This window comes from Mauremys mutica, chromosome 4 (genome assembly GCF_020497125.1).
Source record: "Mauremys mutica isolate MM-2020 ecotype Southern chromosome 4, ASM2049712v1, whole genome shotgun sequence".
In the NCBI taxonomy this organism is placed as follows: Eukaryota; Metazoa; Chordata; order Testudines; family Geoemydidae; genus Mauremys; species Mauremys mutica.
In genome coordinates, this window is record NC_059075.1 from 6,531,269 (window position 1) to 6,549,801 (window position 18,533).

General features: G+C 40.2%; 1 protein-coding gene across 5 annotated transcripts in view; it reads left to right on the top strand.

The window, feature by feature from the left end:
• KLHDC1 (kelch domain containing 1) overlaps window positions 1-17,077 on the top strand; it is a 63,598-nt gene extending 46,521 nt beyond the window's left edge. For 2 of the 5 annotated variants that reach the window (XM_045015088.1, XM_045015089.1), the window contains exons 9-13: window positions 4,709-4,821; window positions 8,398-8,470; window positions 12,276-12,360; window positions 14,326-14,378; window positions 14,713-17,077. In XM_045015088.1, the coding sequence (XP_044871023.1) occupies window positions 4,709-4,821; window positions 8,398-8,470; window positions 12,276-12,360; window positions 14,326-14,378; window positions 14,713-14,887 (499 nt within the window). In that variant the 3' untranslated portion in view covers window positions 14,888-17,077. Of the gene's footprint in view, window positions 1-4,708; window positions 4,822-8,397; window positions 8,471-10,780; window positions 10,972-12,275; window positions 12,361-12,744; window positions 14,379-14,712 lie in introns of those variants that run through there. The other 3 variants (XR_006579051.1, XR_006579052.1, XR_006579053.1) reach the window with 3 other exon arrangements.
• The last annotated feature ends 1,456 nt before the right edge of the window (window positions 17,078-18,533 follow it).

Sequence of the window (18,533 nt, forward strand, 5' to 3'; positions counted from 1 at the left end):
GGCTCAGGGGCCCCGCCGGAGACTCGGCGCTTGATGCGCTGAGGCTCCAGGAGAGGGGCGGAGGCAGGAGCCTCCGCTGTTCTCTTGGGGGCCCCTGCGGGGCCCGGGGCAAATTGCCCCCTTTGCCCCCCCCTCTGGGCGGCCCTGCTGTCCACACTGGAACAGTATCTTGCTTTCACTCAGTTAAGGGCCTTGCCTTTGTCTCCAGACAGTTCTGCGCTGCCTGGCTCATCCTTCCCTTCAGTACCAGAGAAATTTAAGATATACCAAGACCTTCTGCAGTGTGTAGCTGCTTCCCTCAGTATCTCAGTGGTGTTCTCTTGCACAAATTAGTGGATATCCTGCAGCCATCTGCCCCTGGGAGAGTCACCCTCCCTATCAGTGATGTGCTCCTTGAACTGACTACAGCTTTATGGAGCACACTGGCTTCAGTACTGCCTGCAGCTGAGCATACGGAAAAGCGCTATTTTGGTCCTCTGCAGGGATTTTTGAGAGGATTTACTCCCATCCACCCCCAAATTCCCTAGTTGTAACTACAGTGAACAAGAGAGCTTGACAGGGCACGTTTAAGTCCATGCCCAAAGATATCTTCCCCCGCTTTGGGGACAGGCTGTCCCACTTTCACAATGCTTGGGACTTGATTACCACCAACAGCTGGTTCCTAAGCACCTTCAGATCAGGTTATGCCATCCAGTTCCTCCCCCACCTCCTCCCCACCCATCCCTCTTCAGGGACCCCTCTCACGAGATACTTCTCCTCTGCTCTCTGCTGGCTTTGGGAGTGGTGAAAGAGGTTCTGCTGGAACACCGGGTCATGGCTTCTACTCCTGGCACTTCCTGGTACCCAAATCCAAGGGCGGGGTAAGACCCATTCTAGACCTTCGCAAGCCTCAACAAATATATCAGACCTGTGAGGTTCCAAATGGTCACTGTTGATTAGTCTCAGTCTGCTATCGCAGAACGACTGGTTTTTTGCTCTGGACTTTCAGGATGTGTACTTTCATCTGATTTTGCTGAGCCACAGAAAGTTCCTTCATTTTGTTATGGCAGAATGCCACCTTCAGTACACAGTGCTTCCATTTGGCCTCTCTTCTGCCCCTCCCCCCTTCCGGGGTTTTAACCAAATACATGACTGTTGTTATGGCATATCTCAAGAAGAAAGGAATTCATATCTACCTGTATCCGGACAACTGGTTACTGAGGTGCAGATCTAGAGAGAAAGTTCTTGCTCATGTTGGCACCACACTGCTTTTAGTCAAGCACCTGGGGCTCAGCCTAAACACTGGGAAGTCAACCTTGGTTCCCACTCAAAAAATGGAGTTCAGTGGGCCCCTGTTAGATTCCACAACATTGAAAACATTTCTGCTGACTGACCATTTTCAGACTATTGCCTCAGTCTGCAGTCTCAGCTTTCCATGGCAGTTCAAATGTGTCTGAGGCTCTTGGGCCACATGTCCACTTGCATGCAGGTGGTGTAGTTTGCAAGGTTGTGCCTTCTCCCCCTTCAGATGTGGCTCAAGATGATTTACCATCCTACTCTTCACTCTCTAGACAGACTGGTTCATCTGTCTCCTCTGAACTCCTTGCAGCGGTGAATGCATCTAGAGAACATTTGGCAACGTTTCCTTTGTCTGGTCCTCGCCAACCAGGTCAATTGTTACTGATGCCTCCCTGATGGGATGGGGGCACACTTGGGGTCACTGAAAGTGTAGGGACTGTGGTAGGAGCAGGAGGCCTTACTCCATATCAATATGCTGGAGCTTCAGGCCATCTATAATGAATGTCACACTTTTCAGTCCATATCAGAGACTCAGTGGTTCACATACTTACCGACAATACCACCGTGATGTGTTATGTGAATGAACAAAGGGAAGCACACTCCAGGTTGCTCTGCCTAGAAACAATCAGGCTTTGGCAGTTCTGCATTGAGGAAACCATTACTCTGATAGCTATTCACTTATCCAAGGTTCATAATCATCTCATGGGCCATCTCAGTGGGTATTTTTGCCTGAGTCACAAATGGTCCCTGAAGACAAGTGCCCTCTGGGTCATCTTCACAGCTTGGGGCATCCCAACAATCGACCTGTTTGCTACAAGGGACAACAGGAAATGTTGTCTGTTCTGCTGTCGAGGGGGCATCAGTCCAGGCTCCCTATCCAAGGCTTTCCACCTCAGCTGGCAGTGGGCTCTCCTCTATGCCTATTCGCTGGTCCCAATCATCCCTCAGGTCATCCTTGGATCCTTGCATTCACTCCTTGAATCTCATGGCATGGCTGCTGCATGGCTGAATGAGGAGGAAGAACTGTGTTCAGTGGTTGTCCAACAAGTCCTCCTTAACAATAGAAAACCCTCCACCAGGATGTCCCTATTCAACTCAATGAAAGTGATTTTCAGTGTGGTCTTTAGCCCATGGAATCCAACCAGCACTTGTCTCTATCCAGGACATTTTGGAGTACCTGCTGCACCTTCAGGTGTTGGTGCTTGTGTTTAGTTCACTGGAAGTGCATTTGGCAGCATTATCGGCACTTCATCTCCCCATTCCAGGAAGATCAATCTTCTCCAGTGCCATGGTAGCAAGATTCTTAAAAGGGCTCCTTCATCTACATCCCCCAGACTGAGAGCTTGTTCCTGTGTGGGGCTTTAACTCAGTCCTAATGGTCTTAATGGAACCTTCACTCAAGCACCTGGCATTTGTCCCTTTCTGCTTTTGTGTCAGAAAACTGCATTCCTGTTAGTGATAACATCTGCAAGGAGAGCGTGTGAGTTGCAGGCTCTGATGGCAGAGCCTTCTTATACACAGTTCTCCAAAGACAAAGTGACCTTACAACCTCATCCAAAATTTTTGTCTAAAGTGGTTTCTCAGTTTCATTTGAACCAGGTGGTACCTGTGTTCTTTCCTCTCCAGAGGAACGGTGTCTCTGTACCTTAGAAGTCAGGCGATGTCTGGACATGACTAAACAGGTTTATGCTTTGCCTCGTTTGTTTGTGTCATATGCAGATCGCATGAAGGGTTAAACCGTCTTTTCACAGACAGTCTCCAAATGGATAATATCCTGCATCAAGACTGCATATGAAATAGCTCTGGCTAAGCTCCCTCAGTGAGTGCGAGCTCTTTGTACGAGGGTGCAAGCAACATCCATAGCATTCCTCAGTGACATTTCCATATTGGACATTTGCAGGGCTGCTATGTAGTCATTGATACATACATTCACAAACCATTATGCCATAACTGCATATTCCAGGGTGGATGCACCCTTTGATGGAGTGGTCCTGCAGGCCTTGTTTAAGTAGGCACCGAGCCCTGTGTCCTGGGGGAGGTACTGCGTGTGAGTCACCTAAATAGAATACACATCCGCATCTACTCGAAGAAGAAGAAATGGTTATTTACTTTAACTGGTTCTTCGAGATGTGATGCAGATGTGTATTCCACAACCTACCCTCCGTCCCCTCTGCATCAGAGTCTCGTTCCTGGGTGTTCAGTGTGAAGGAACTGAGGGAGGGTTGGGGAAGCACCACCTCATGTAGCTAGGTGAGGGGCTATGACCACCAGGCATGAGAACCACCTCACTGTGGATACTGCTAGGCAAATTTCTCCAGCTCTGGTGCGCTGGGTATGCACACATCTAAATGGAATACATGTCTGCATCACAAATCGAAGAACCACAGTTCCAGTAAATAACCGTTCTTTTCTGAGATGTTGTCATCTGGGGGGTCGCACAACCTGCCCTCCGTCCGCGCTTTTTTTTAGTGAGGAAACTGAGGGATAGTTGCGGCCACTCTGCCATTTCTGCCCTAGGGTGTATGAGGATATGCACAGCACAATGGACACTGCTATTCAGCGATTCCTATCTCACATGCATGAGGCATATGCACATCTAGAATTGGATCTACATGGACAACATGTTGAAGAACATGGTTAATATAAAGTAGGTAACTGGCTTTTTTTCAATAAGTATCACAGATCCTGTTCTGTGATTCTCTCAGGTCTCGCAAGCTAAGCATCAAGTTCTTGGGAGAGTCCCCAGAAGCACCTAGCTGTTGCAGGAAATAGTTAAAATCGCTCAGATAATGTGTAAAGTGGCTCAGAAGGTGGCACTCTTCACCCAAAGTCTGTATGCACCTGTGTCCCGCCATTCTGTTAGAGGACACTGTGTCTGTGGAAGTGTGGTATCTTGAGCATAAGAAGTAAAGCGAAGCTCCCAGCCATTTGTAGTCATTAAAGATCTATTTCTTTTCTCAGGAGCAAGAGAACTATAACTCCACTATCCTGGTTACATTTTAGCTTGAGCAACTGCAATCTATCTACTTAAATATTCTATTCAGTTTCAGTTGGACACATTATTCTTCACTTCCCATCCTAAAGTTGTTCTTGTGTGTTAAATAATCAGTTCAGTGGTTTAAAAAAGCAGTCACTGTGTTTGGTACATAAGTTTAAGATTTGTAAAATATCTTGGGGGATGAAAACGTTATATAAGTGTAAGATCATTATCGTAAGGGCTACTTTCAAAGAGCAGTTGTTATAAGAAATTTCTTGTTTCAGTTTTGAACACCTGTGTTACTGAGTGCAGCTGAGGTTTGCTCTGATTACACTGTAACCTGTTTAATCAGGACAGAGCCCCTTCTTATTCTAGAAAATGATGAGCTGCGAGTCCAGTTCTGTTTAAGCATTCTTCTTAACTTGTTCTCTTCTTATTTTTTGTTTTACCAAGAATTCATATTAGTGGAGAGAAACCAAAAGATCGATCGTGGCACACTTTGACTCCTATAGCAGATGATAAACTTTTCCTATTTGGTGGACTGAGTTCAGATAATGTTCCTCTAAGTAAGTAATTCAAAAGATACAGAGTCCATCATACATTTTAGTGCTAACCATGATGTTATATACATTCAACTTCATCGTGAAGATGTTTGGTCCAGATCTTGTTATATGACTCTCACTCTATGTGAATATTTATTCAGACACTTTTTATTATTGTTGTTTTATGTAGCACTGTTGATGGACATAGCACACTATGATGAGTATATGTGTTGAACAAATCGTCTCTTCACCAAACAGCTTAGCATCTGATAAAATAAGAGCTAGAGTCTCACTCATGCCAGTCTAAATCAGGAATAACTCCATCAAGACAATAAAATTGCACCAGTGCAAAACTAGTAACACAATATAATTCCAACAGAATATGTGAATAAACATAACATTAATCACATTCTGCTCCAATCTGACCTACAAAACCTTCAAGTAAAAAGTGAGAGAACCTGAAACAAAGCTCTTTTTCTAATAAAGGCAGACTGTATAACTGATAAAATGCACAGTTGGTGGTAATGGTGGAGCTTCAGGCTTCACAAATATTCAGGGCCAGATTTTCAAAGGTGTGTATTTAATGTGTGTGTACATATAATGTACACATATACAAAATACATAGTTAAATGGCTGATTACTTGATTTACTTATGCAAATGGAAGGGCATATCAAATGTCCCGCAGGGATCAGTACTGGGTCCAGTTCTATTCAGTATCTTCATCAGTGATTTAGATAATAGCATAGAGAGTACACATGAAGTTTGTAAATGATACCAAGCTGGGAAGCGTTGCAAGTGCTTTGGAGGATAGGATTAAAATTCAAAACGATCTGGACAAACTGGAGAAATGGTCTGAAGTAAATAGGATGAGACTCAAGAAGGACAAATGCAAAGTACTCTACTTAGGAAGGAACAATCAGTTGCACACATATAAAATGGGAAATGACTGTGCCTAGGAAGGAGTACCGTGGAAAGAGATCTGGGGGGTCATAGTGGATCACAAGCGAAATATGAGTCAACAGTGCAACACTGTTGCAAAAAAAGCGAACATCATTCTGGGATGTATTAAAAGGAATGTTGTAAGCAATGCGGAAGAAGTAATTCTTCTGCTGTAGTCGGTGCTGATTAGGCCTCAACTGGAGTATTGTGTCCAGTTCTGGGTGCTACATTTCAGGAAAAATGTGGACAAATTGGAGAAAGTCCAGAGAAGAGCAACAAAAATGATTAAAGGTCTAGAAAACATGACGTATGAGGGAAGATTGAAAAAAAAATGGGTTTGTTTAGTCTGGAGAAGAGAAAACTGAGAGGGGACGTAACAGTTTTCAAGTACATAAATGGTTGTTACAAGGAGGGAGAAAAATTGTTCTTGTTAACCTCTGAAGATAGGACAAGAAGCAATGGGGGCTTAAATTGCAGCAAGGATGGTTTAGGTTGGACATTAGGAAAAACTTCCTAACTGTCAGGCTAGTTAAGCACCGGAATAAATTGCATAGGGAGGTTGTGACATCTCCATCATCAGAAATTTTTAAGAGCAGGTTGAACAAACACCTGTCAGGGATGGTCTAGAATCTAGACTCTAGATCAGGGGTGGGCAAACTATGGCCCGCGGGCCGGATCTGGCCCCTCAGGGCTTTGGATCCGGCTCGTAGGATTGCCCCCTGTGGCACCATGGGCCCTGCCTGGCTCTCAGAAGTGACCAGCACTACGTCCCTGCAGCCCCTGGACGGGGTGGGCAGAGGGCTCTGTGGGTTGCCCTTGCCTCCAGGCACCAGTCCCCGCAGCTCCCATTGGCTGGGAATGGGGAACCGCGGCTAATGGGAGCTTCGGGGGAGGTACCTGGAGGTGCAGCAAGGGCAGCTCACGCAGAGCCCTTTGCCCTCCCTCCCCCAGGGACCGCAGCGCTTCCTGGAGCAATGCGGGGCTGGGGACAGGGCAGGTATGCAGGGAGCCTGCCCTGGCCCCGGTGCGGTGCGTGCCAGAGCCCAAACCCCGCCTGCCCCCTGCCCCCCAACTCCTTGCCCTAAGCCCCCTGCCTGCACCTCGCACCCCTCCTGCACCACAACTCCCTGCCCTGAGCCGCCTTGTACACCCCGCACCCCTCCTGCACCCCAACTCCCTGCCCTGAGCCCCCTTGTACACCCCACACCCCTCCTGCACCCCAGTCCCCTGCCCTGAGGTCCCTGCTGCACCCTGCACCACTGTGCACCCCAACCCCCTACCTTGAGCCCCCTGCTGCATCCTGCACCCCAACCCCCTGCCCTGAGCCCCCTCTTGCAGTCCACACCCCTTCTGCTCCCCTGCCCTGAGCCCCCTCCTGCACCCCTCCTGTACCCCAACCCCCTTCCCTGAGCCCCCTCATACACTCCGCACCCCTCCTCTGCCCCAATCTTTAAACTACGATTTGAGGACTTCAATAACTCAGACATAGGTTAGGGGTTTGTTACAGGAGTGGGTGGGTGAGATTCTGTGGCCTGCATTGTGCAGGAGATCAGACTAGATGATCATAATGGTCCCTTCTGACCTTAAAGTATATGAGTCTATGAGTCAATCCCTTGCCCTGAGCCCCTTCCTGCACACCACACCCCCTCCCACACCCCACATTCCCTCCCGCACCCCAACCCCCTGCCCCAGCCCTGCATACAGTTTCCCCACCCAGATGTGGCCCTCAGCCCAAAAAGTTTGCCCACCCCTGCTCTAGATAGTACTTAGTCCTGCCATGATTACAGGGGACTGGACTAGATGACCTCTTGAGGTCCCTTCCAGTCTTATGATTCCATGATTTGCACAGACAAATCCTGGATCTGACACTGCACTCTTTTATTCAGGCAACACTCCCATTCATTTTAAGAGTTTTGCCTGGATAATGATTTGGACTGTAGGATTGTGTCTTCTGTCTTTTACAGATATGAGTGATTGTCCATGTAAGCACTTTTTAGCAACCATTTTTTAAAAGCCTGTCACTTAACATCTATTTTGCATTAATCAAATAATCAAAAAATTACTACTGTCCTTGCAAATTAAGGAATTTTATTTTTATTAAGGTATAAGATCATTTATATATTTAATTATGGAAATCATGGTTGTAGTCAGTGTTACTCTTGCTGTTGCTGCATGTAAATATCTACTATGCAAAATAAAGTCCTTACTTAATTCCTTCTTCATTGTCTGGCACCTTGGAGATCAAGCAAAAAGGAGACTTGGAAGAAGGAGGAAGAGAAAAAAAGAAAGAAAGAAAATGAGATAAAGAAAGTGAGGGAATATTGTGGGAAGACTTTAAGATTTGTAGAGTCCCTGGGACACAGCAGTCTTCATTCTGATGAATATAGTCCTGTCATTTCAAAATAGTCTCTGATTTGATTTGTATATTTTATATTGTGTTTTTAACTCCGGATTTCAGTGTAGCTAACTTCTTTTGTGACAAAAAAGAACTCACAAGTTAAGTCATGAAGACTCTGAAATTATAGTAGTTAATTCATTAATATGGTAGCCATTCTTTTAAAGTTAGACATTTTAGACTGTAGAGCTCTTTGTACAAAACAAAAGGTAATATCTTATTCACCAAGAAAGAATTCTAAGATACATATTTTCCTTATTTGCAGGTGATGGTTGGATTCATAGTGTCACAACAAATGGATGGAAACAACTTACCCACTTACCTAAGAGTAGGCCTAGGTATAAAAAAATAAGACAACATTTGCTGAAATTTTTGAATATTTTGAAATATGATTATGGCATTAAATCAGAACACCTGCCTTTAAAATAATGTATTAAAATATTTTACAAAATGAGCTCAACATAACTGAACAGTAGTTTTATTCTTTTTCATTATTAGGCATAGTCTTTTTTATTTTCAAGATTTATTATTTAAAATGCTTGCCGGCACTGAAAGGGTATTTGTAATGAAAGAGGTGCAGACTAAATTCACTTGATGTTTTACTTCCAAATAAGTAGATACAAGAAATATGTAAAAGTAAAATGTGTAACACTTTTACTAATTAACATTAGAAGTATTTAATAATATACAACTACAGGAACCATGGAAGTTCATTATTTTTAGAAGAGACAGAACCAGGGAAATGATGTTGCACCCTTTTAGGATTCAAAGGATGTTTAAATAATAGTTCTTTTTGTTTTTTTTCCTGAACAGAAATAGCTTATGACACTTACTGTTTTGCATAAAAAGGGCCCAGTTCAAACATCCGGTGTCTACATCTTTTAGATTTGCACAAGTATACTTTTTTTCAGAGCTTGTGTAGAACAAAAACATAATTTAATTTTACAGAACTAAGAGCAAAGGAAATGTGTGATTCTTTCTATGTCTGACTGAAGGAAGTAAGTCTCATGTTCTGAACATGGACGTTATATAGATAGTGCCATTGAAAATGGGTACTTACTGCATCAGGGTACACTTTTTTATTTTTACCAACATTAGCAGCATTCCCTATATTTAGAATCCAAAATACTGTAAATACCTAGGTAAATTTAATTACTGCAGGTGGTACATAGCCAGTTTTAAAAGGACTTTATATGTTCATCAGGGTGTTTCCAGGTTTCTTCCTGAATTATTTACCACTGCAATATATCTGCTGTATTTAGTTTAATTATAATAGGATTGTTACACCAGATCTGGTTGAAATTTAGGAAAACACCTTAAAGCACAAGTATTAATAATCATACTTAGCTTTTGACATCACTTTCCATCTATAGATCTCAAAGTGCTTTAGGCAAGAAGGTGAGTATCATTGTCCATGTTTTACTGATGAGGAAACTGAGGCACAGAGAGATGGTGTGACTTGTCCTGGGTAACATAACAAGTCAGTAGCAGAGTCAGAATTAAAACAGTTGTCCTCTGACTACCAGTACAGTCCCCTCTCTACATTAACTCACATAAAGTTACTGCTAGGCCACACTGCCTCCCATAGAGTAATCAAGCTGTGGATGAGTGTCTGGTGTAAAAACAGATGGGCAGGCCAAAGGGCTACAGCACAGTCACCGTTCCAGACTGTAGGTTAGAATAGTATCTGTGGCCCCTGTGCACAGGTTCTTGGCCAGTAGCTCTATATGGGCCTGATGCAGAACCTTTTGAAATCAATGGAAGTTTTTCTGTTGACTTCAATGGGCTTTGCATCAGGCCATATAAACCCAGATCTACCGGCCTCTAATCTGGCCCACTCTGGAAACTCCCTTACATGCTGGCCTATTTGGAGTTGGTTCAGAGCACATTTTCAGTACTGTATCTGTGCCCTATCTCCTCATACATGCATAGGGTTATTTCAGGGCCTTCAGAACACAGGTGGCTGTATGCAGGCTTTCTGCAGTCAGATGAATTTGAGAACAGGGTCTTAAAATTGGGGTTGCCAACTCTGACTGAATCTATTCTGGGAGATTTTTTTTTTCCAAGGTGACATAATGTCATTTTCTTAAAATATCCTATTAAAATCTCCTGCACTGCTTTCAATAGCCATCGGGAGATGGATGCCGTTTCTGGGTGACTCCAGGCCAATCCTGGAGTTTGGCAACCATGTGCTTAAAATGTGTTGGCAAAAAAATGTATACATGTATATATCCCTATATAAATATATAGCTTATATCTTATGCATAAGTGCATTAATGTATTTTCTTGAGTTTTCTACAAAACTTTTTTATTTATGACAATCCCCCAAAATCATTTATGTAAGAGACTGTTTTTCTGTTTCTAATTATGCATAATAAACTCTGATTATAGACCTACAGTATTGAATTAACCTTGTGTGTCTTGCTGGAAAAAGTGGTTTTTTTTTGTTTTTGTTTTTTTTTAATTGCACCTAGGCTAAGACTTTGTATGCCAAGTTTCTTTCCAGCGTGAATTTTTTGTTTGTTATAAACTCCCAGTGTTTAACTAAAGGATAAACTATGTCATCGCTATAATTCTAGGTAGAGAGTCTGTGTAAAAAGGCTACATTAATTCAGCTTATGTACTATGTAAATAACATGCTTTATTAGAATGTTTAGGTGATAAGTTAGAGCAGCTGTGAGAGGACATAAACTCTATCAGTCTATAGAAAAAAGCATCAGGTTTCAAGCTAGAATGTCAAGAAAGTCAAGGCAGGAAAGGCTTTCCAGTGTTCTTCGATGATCAAGTCCAGGCCAGAGTTTTCCTAATGCAGATAGGACAGAGACAGATCTATCTACAGGTATGAGGAAGAGAAAAGGTGGGATAGTTTAGTGTAAGGAGAACAGTGAATAATTGCTGAAATGAATGACGTAAGAAAATGTGAGTGAATTTAGTTTTGCATGAAAATTCCATTTATGCATACTTTTTAGTAGTTAAAACATAACAGAAGGGGCCAGATTCTACACTGACTTACACCCAGTGCTATCCTGTTTACCTGAGTGGGGTTACACTTGGCACAACACAGTGCAGAATTCGGTCAGTTAATTCTAATAAATAATAATAACAATAATTAAATGCAGCATAGTGAAAACTTATTTATATGAATCGTTGATAAAATAATTTTATAAGAATCACTTTTCTCCAAAACATTTTATATACACAACACAAACAAAACTTCTCCTGCTGAGCATGAATGTGGAAATTGTCACAATCAGAAAGTGATCTGCATGAATTAGAATGAGGCAGAAAAAGGATAGATGGGAACTGACAGAGAAGAAACTGTGTTCTGAGACTCAATCCTAAAATTCAGGAATAAGAGTCAACACAAAAGAGCTCATAATCCCAATTTGCTAGTACTCATTAATTAAAAAATAAAAGTGGAAAACTGATATAAAAATAAAATACTTATTATATGTAAACATTTACCAAGATACTTACGAGTTTTCCATTGTAGTGTTCTGTGTAAAATAACGATAGGTAAGACAATATATGTATGTGTGTGTGCGCATGTGTGTGTGTGTGTGTATATATATATATATATATAATGAAAAAACTATACTACGGATCAGCCAGACAGCAACATTAATATGTCGGTCTGTAAGTTCTCTTAAGGTAAAATGGCTAGTCATACTGCTTTCCGTTACTTTTTAATCCTCTCATACAAGTATCGAAGTGAATAATTTGATCTTTCAGGCATGGTTCCTGAGTGTTGAAGTCTCCTGAAATATTTTTTATACAATAAGAGTTTAATAAAATTCCTCTTGGTAAGTAGTATAAGACCAGCAAGAATTCAATTTGTCTGTTCGTAAGTAGTGGATTCATAGCATTTATAAAACTGACTGCTCCATTTAACCAAATTTATCATGTCATTATTCAATTTTCTTTTCAAATTAATCTTTTGAGATATGAGAAATGAGGGGGAAATCATGTGATGTGGATGAGGTTATAGTCATTCAGGTAAAGGTTCTGCTTCCCTGAATCCTATGTTAAAACATTTAAAATTAGCTAATTTAGATTTGTTTATCTGATAATATGCAAATAAAGCATTATATTATTATTTATTTATTATTTAGCTATTCGTTTTATTTTTAACTTTGTTTGTAGGTTGTGGCACACAGCCTGTCTTGGCATAGAAGGAGAAGTGATGATCTTTGGTGGGAGCAAAGATGACTTGCATTTCTTGGACACAGTCAGTAAATTTAATAATGAAGTCTTAGTATAATTTAATTTAAAAAACGTTAATTCAGCATTACTGTGAGAATTTAAATGCATGAAGATCAGGACACTGAAGGCCAACTGTTCAGCTGGTATAAATCACTATAATGTCTTTGACTTAGATTCCTAGATTCTGTGGCCAAAAGGGATCATTGTGATCATCTAGGCTGACCCCATGTATAGCACAGGCCATAACTTCCCCAAAATAATTCATAGAGCAAAATATTGTGTAGAGAAGATCTTTTAGAAAAATCTTGATTTTAAAAATTGTAAGGGATGGAGAATCCACCACGACCCTTGGTAAATTATTCCAATGGTTAATTACTCTTACCATTAAAAGTGTATGCCTTATTTCCAGTCTGAATTTCTCTAGCTTCGACTTTGAGCCATTGCCTCCTGTTATACCTTTTCCTGGTAAACTAAAGAGCCCTTTTGTAAGTACCTACGTGGGAAACAAATATTTACTGGACTATAATCAAGTCACCCCTTCACCTTCTCTTTGATAAGCTAAATAGATTGAGCTCCTTAAGTCTATCATTATAAAGCATGTTTTCTAATCCTTTAATCATTCTTGTGACTCCTCTCTTCAGTGGCACAATCTTGATTTACACTATAAAATTTTGGTTCCTACAAGAACTACAATTCATCATCATTCATGGATTGTTTGACATTACTATATAGTGTGTTAGTTTTTGTGCCTTAATGCCTATAACCAGAGCATAGCACCTGGCCCAATTAGTGGGACTGGGTGCTTTGTAGATGTGCAGGGGAAAAGCCAGAGAGGCACACTCCATACCCCAACCCTCCAAATGCATGGTACAACTCTGCTGAGCCTGCTTCAGCCACTCCTGCAGGAACTGACACTAAAGCAGCTACATAGCTACAGATCACCCACTCCCTATGCTGCTATATAGGGGCATCTGTAGATCTTAGTTCCACACAGCACAGAACATGTACTTGTGTGCATAACTCCTGTGAGTAGTCCCACTGAAGTCATGTGAATACTTATGGACATGTGTGAGTGTCTGCATATCTTAACCTAAAAAAATAAATAAAACAAGACTCCACAAGTAAGTGTAACAAACAATAAGAGGGAAAGGGGAAGGAGAATTACGGAAAAAGTAATAGTTATCATCTGGTTACATAAGCTAAGAGTGTGTACACCTTGATTGTTCTGACTTATTTAAGCTATTTTTTAATTTTACTCTTCAATTACCATTTTAAACATTTGCTATCAAACCATAGCCCACATTATTTGTATATTATTTATTGTAATTGTTTGTTTCACTGTATTCTACTGACTATTCCCAAACATCTTTCTACCTACCATTATTAGTTCCGTTTAAAATATAAACTATCCCCACAACTCCTAAGCTTCTCTCCCCTTAGAAGTCCTGCCTCACATAGGGCTGGAAGGCTGTCAAAGCTCTTCTGTAGTGCAGGGACCAGAGGTGGGTCCCTGAAGGTGCCAGATGGCAGGCACATACTCCATTGATCCACAGTACAACATATATTCTGACATCACTGTTGTCCAGGGCTGTGAAGATGCCACTAGGGTCTGCCCATTACCTAAATCCCTTCTTACATCTTTCCAATTCAAAAATCCACCTTCCAGCCCCACAAAGCAGTTCTCAGGGGCACTTGATGCTGTAAAGATGTGGCTCTTCAATGTTGGTGAGAGAGGAAGTTGAAGAAGACATGTGTCCCCAAAGTCCTGCCTCTGTAGGCATGTAGGTGGGGGTTCAGAAGTATTCAGCTGGCTATTTTTAATCTTTATAAGATAATAGTTAATCTAAATATTCTTAGACTTTAATTATATTTATGGCAATCCATTTTATATCATCCTGTTGAAACAAATATAAAGCTATTCTTGAGATAACTTTTAAATTAACAGTTAATCTTGATCATCATCCTGATTGTTGCTGTTCTTCTTCATTAGGGTCACTGCAGTGATTTATTGATTTTTCAAACTCAACCTTACTCACTTCTCAGGTGAGTTTAGATTATATAGTGGCACAAAGAGTCTAGCACAGATAATTATGGTACTACTTTTTATAACTGAATAGTTTTTTTAGCATAAGGCACTTTGAACTATTCTTATCTGGATCAGTAGGTAAGAAACAAAATTATTAATCTAGTTAATAATGTAAATATGCTGTGTAAATATGTTTCAAAACAGTTTTAAAGCATTGGTATTATTATGGAATGGACTATACATAAATTATATATATTTTTAATTTAACATTTTTTGTAAAAGTTTGTTTGATGTTTCATGTGTTTTATCTTTAGGTTATAAGACCTTAGTAAATTCTGACATTCTTTTTAGATTGTGCCTTGACTGCATTGGTAAAAATGCCAGCCTTTTAAAGAATCAAATATCCTGGTTACCATCCAAAATTTTGCCACAAGTGTTGAAAAAAATAACCTTTTGGGCTGCAGCTAACCATCGGCAAGAGAAAAAAGCTGAAATTGAAAGACAAGAGCAAATAAATGTCACCTGAACAAGGACAAAAAAGATATTGACCACTATATGTATTTACAGTGAACAGCAAAGATTTTTGTTAGTGATTGTTTACTAGCAGTATACATAAGGTATTTGGTAGGCTGAGTTTCTACAAAAAAATCCTTTTTGTTTCCTGAGATATTGAAAAGAGTGAAAACTAAATATTCTATGTTGTAATAACACCACTTGAGGTTGCAGAAATTAACTTCTGCTCTTATGGTCTTGGTAAGCGACTTCATAAAAAGTACTCTTATGGAAAGGAACAGAAGACACAGAACTTTTTCAGATGCATAAAAATTTCTCTTTCTGATTTAAAATCTTATTTCCAGTTTTGTCACATCAGCACTTGCTGATGAAGACAAAATGAGTTTGACACAGTATCCCTGTTAATTTAACTCTTGTTAATATGATTATAATTGCAAATCCTTTTGTTTGATTTATTTCCTTTAACAGCAGCATATGAAAGTTTGTTTATTGATACTGGGAGGTAACCATCCTACACAAAAGCAGAACAACCAACACGCTGGCTAACTGTGGAACTTTAAAAGTAAAAAAAAAAAAAAGATATTAAGCTAAATAATTTTGTATGTGAAAATTCAAATGCAGTTCATAACATTGTTTTACTGTAATTCTCTAATCAATGACATTTTTTCAAAATAGATTTTATATATATATTTTATTTTGAATGTGTAAAGTTTATATTTAATTTTGGTTCAAAATATTTTGTTTATTTATTGTAAAAAGCTTATATAGAATTACTATTTTCCTATCTGTTTCAGGTATTTAGTTAGTTGGGACCCAGTCATTAAATTTTTATGTAAACAGTATATTTGAATGTAGACCTATTCTGATTAGTTTTTACCATTTTTTACAGTCTCACTACAAAATCCTATGTAATTAGGAAAGGAGATTTTGTAGTGAATGTGTATCTTAGAAGAAAATATATTATGACTGAGTATCACAGTTGAGCCATATTTTCCTATTTTCTTCAACTAAGGAGACATTTGATATTAGCAAAAAAATTGTGAAGAAGTGGGAATGTAAATTGTCCAGGTATGTGGCCTTTATGTTAAAAGGGATTCCCCACACAAGGAAATGATTCAAATGATTAAACTGATCCCAACGACTGTAAAATTTTCTTAAGTAAAGCATCCACTCCTTCCACTTCTTAACATATAGCTGGATTTGCAGCTCTTACCCTGCAGAACAAGGGGCAGTTTCAAATACATCCTACCACAATGTGTATATTAATTACTTAGATTTTATTATGACCCTCATCCTGCAAAGACTTATATGCATGCTTGACTTCAAGCACGTGAATAGTCCTGTTGAGTTCAGTGGGATTACTCACATCCTTAAAGTTATGCACATATATGAGTCTTTGAAGGATCAGGGCCTATAAGAGCTCTTTAGACCATCATTTGAACTGATCTGATCAAATTTGAAGATATCACCTCCAGGCTCCACCTCCATCCTCCAGCTTTTATGACTGAGTTCAGAAGTGTTGCAAGTCCTTTTAAAATTGGTTCTTTCACATACGGAATTATATTTTCCTCAGATAGGAGTTACGATTAAGGATAGATATAATCATTTTGGAATTAATTATACATCCTTAAAAGACAGCTTTTTCCATGAGTATCTATATTAATGATACTAGGGACAATCCCCCCTCAGATCCACATGGTGTTCTGCTTCCCCATATGTACAGAATTCACAATGACATCATTGAGAGATCTACATGCATAGAGGAATACTGAAGTATTATTCCTACTGTACAGATGTGAGAGGAGAATTTTGTCCATTGACTTACAGAGGAAATAGGATCAAAACGTTTTGTGGCAATATGTAATCCTTAATCCGTTTGCTATAGTTTTGCCACTGCACATATGCTGCTGTCAACATTTAAAATCAGTGGAATGTTAGATGTACATGGGACATTCAACAGAACAGCAAGTGCACTTTATAGGAATGTTCCTGGGGAACATTTAGCACTAGGAGAAGTCAAAATGACTAATTTCAGACTGTATGCAGCAGTGGAAAATTTGTGTTAATTATCTTAATACAAGCAGTTTCGTTATTATTACACTTGGGTAAATGTTCTTATGTAAAGAAGTTAATTTAAAAAAATAGGTAAAATACCAGCAATTTTTTTTATGGAGACTGTGTTCAGATTCAGTTATAGATATTATCAAAAGTGCCTTTAGCACCATGTTGTTTTCATTAATGTTTCAGAATATCTGCCGTTACTACTTTGTTTACTGTTATAAACTAGAATAAAAATGTGCGTTTTTGACAGACTACATTGTAAATCAGTTATGATCACAGACTGCAAAATATTTTACAATTCTATCATAAGTAACATGTTTCCATTAAAATATGTGACTGCCACACTTTAAAGTACTATCTGTAATATTTAATTTCTAAAAGCATAATATTTTAGGACAAAAGGATCATTACACTCCCATTGACATCAGTGTCAAGTATCAGAGGGGTAGCCATGTTAGTCTGGATCGGTAAAAAGTGACAATGTCCTGTGGCACTCATGTGTCTGATGAAGTGGGTATTCACCCACAAAAGCTTATGCTCCAATACGTCTGTTAGTCTATAAGGTGCCACAGGACTCTTTGTCACTATTGACATCAGTGTGTCCCATATTTTGAATTAGTTGTACCAGTATTTCACAATTTTCTTCCACCCACTACTTCTAACTTTTGTCTAAAACTTTGCTAATTCTTTTTCTTCTTCAAGTGATTACACATGTCCATTCTACTGTAGGTGTGTGTGCACATCAAAGTTTTTTCTCTTAACAGTACCGGTGGAGGAAGCATGAGCGCCCTCTGGTGCCTCGCATCACTGGATGCAGGTATAAAGGGCTGCACTGCGCTCAACTCCCCTCAGTTCCTTCCTAGTGCCAGTGATAGTTATTGTTGCAGCTACAGTCTTTGTTTCTTCATATCTTCCCTCCGTTAGTGTAAATAGTACCTCTAGTGTTTGTTTTTAGTCTTGTACAGAATATCTGTAAATAGTTAGTATTCTAAATTTATTCCTGAAGCTATCTTTTTAGTGTATGGATACCATTGGCTTGGTTGGGTTCCAGGGTCGGTACTGGACTGATGCCCTATTCACATGGCTTCAAGGCCTGTCCATTCATGGAACAGGTCTGTGCCAGTGAGCAACCCAAACTCCATCTACCTTAAGTGTCTGGGAAGGCACATGTGACAAACACCACACTTGTAGAGGGTTCAAACCCTGTTCAAAAAGGTCACAAAGTTGCCAGATTCAAGTACATGCTCATGGAGTCTGCACTTCATTCGCTGTCGGAACGAATACTGAGAAGTCCAAGTCTGTTAGGTGTGCTCATCATGTTCTAATAGAATCCTAAGAAGAGACTGTGATAAGTCTCTTAAAGCCTGGGTACTGGACTCTCCAAGAAGGCGGCACAAAGTGTTTGTAAGGACTCAGTGGGGCACTCAAAAAAGTCACACCCCCAGGAACAATCTGTGAGCCAGGAGGGATTGTTGACTCCAGAACCCAGGAAGGGTCCATTCAGACCAATCCCTGAAGGATCAGTGTACCTCTTGGTACTGCCGTTTCAGGAGCCCTTTCTGGTACCGCTGACACCTGAGGCTTTTGAGGCAGCTAAA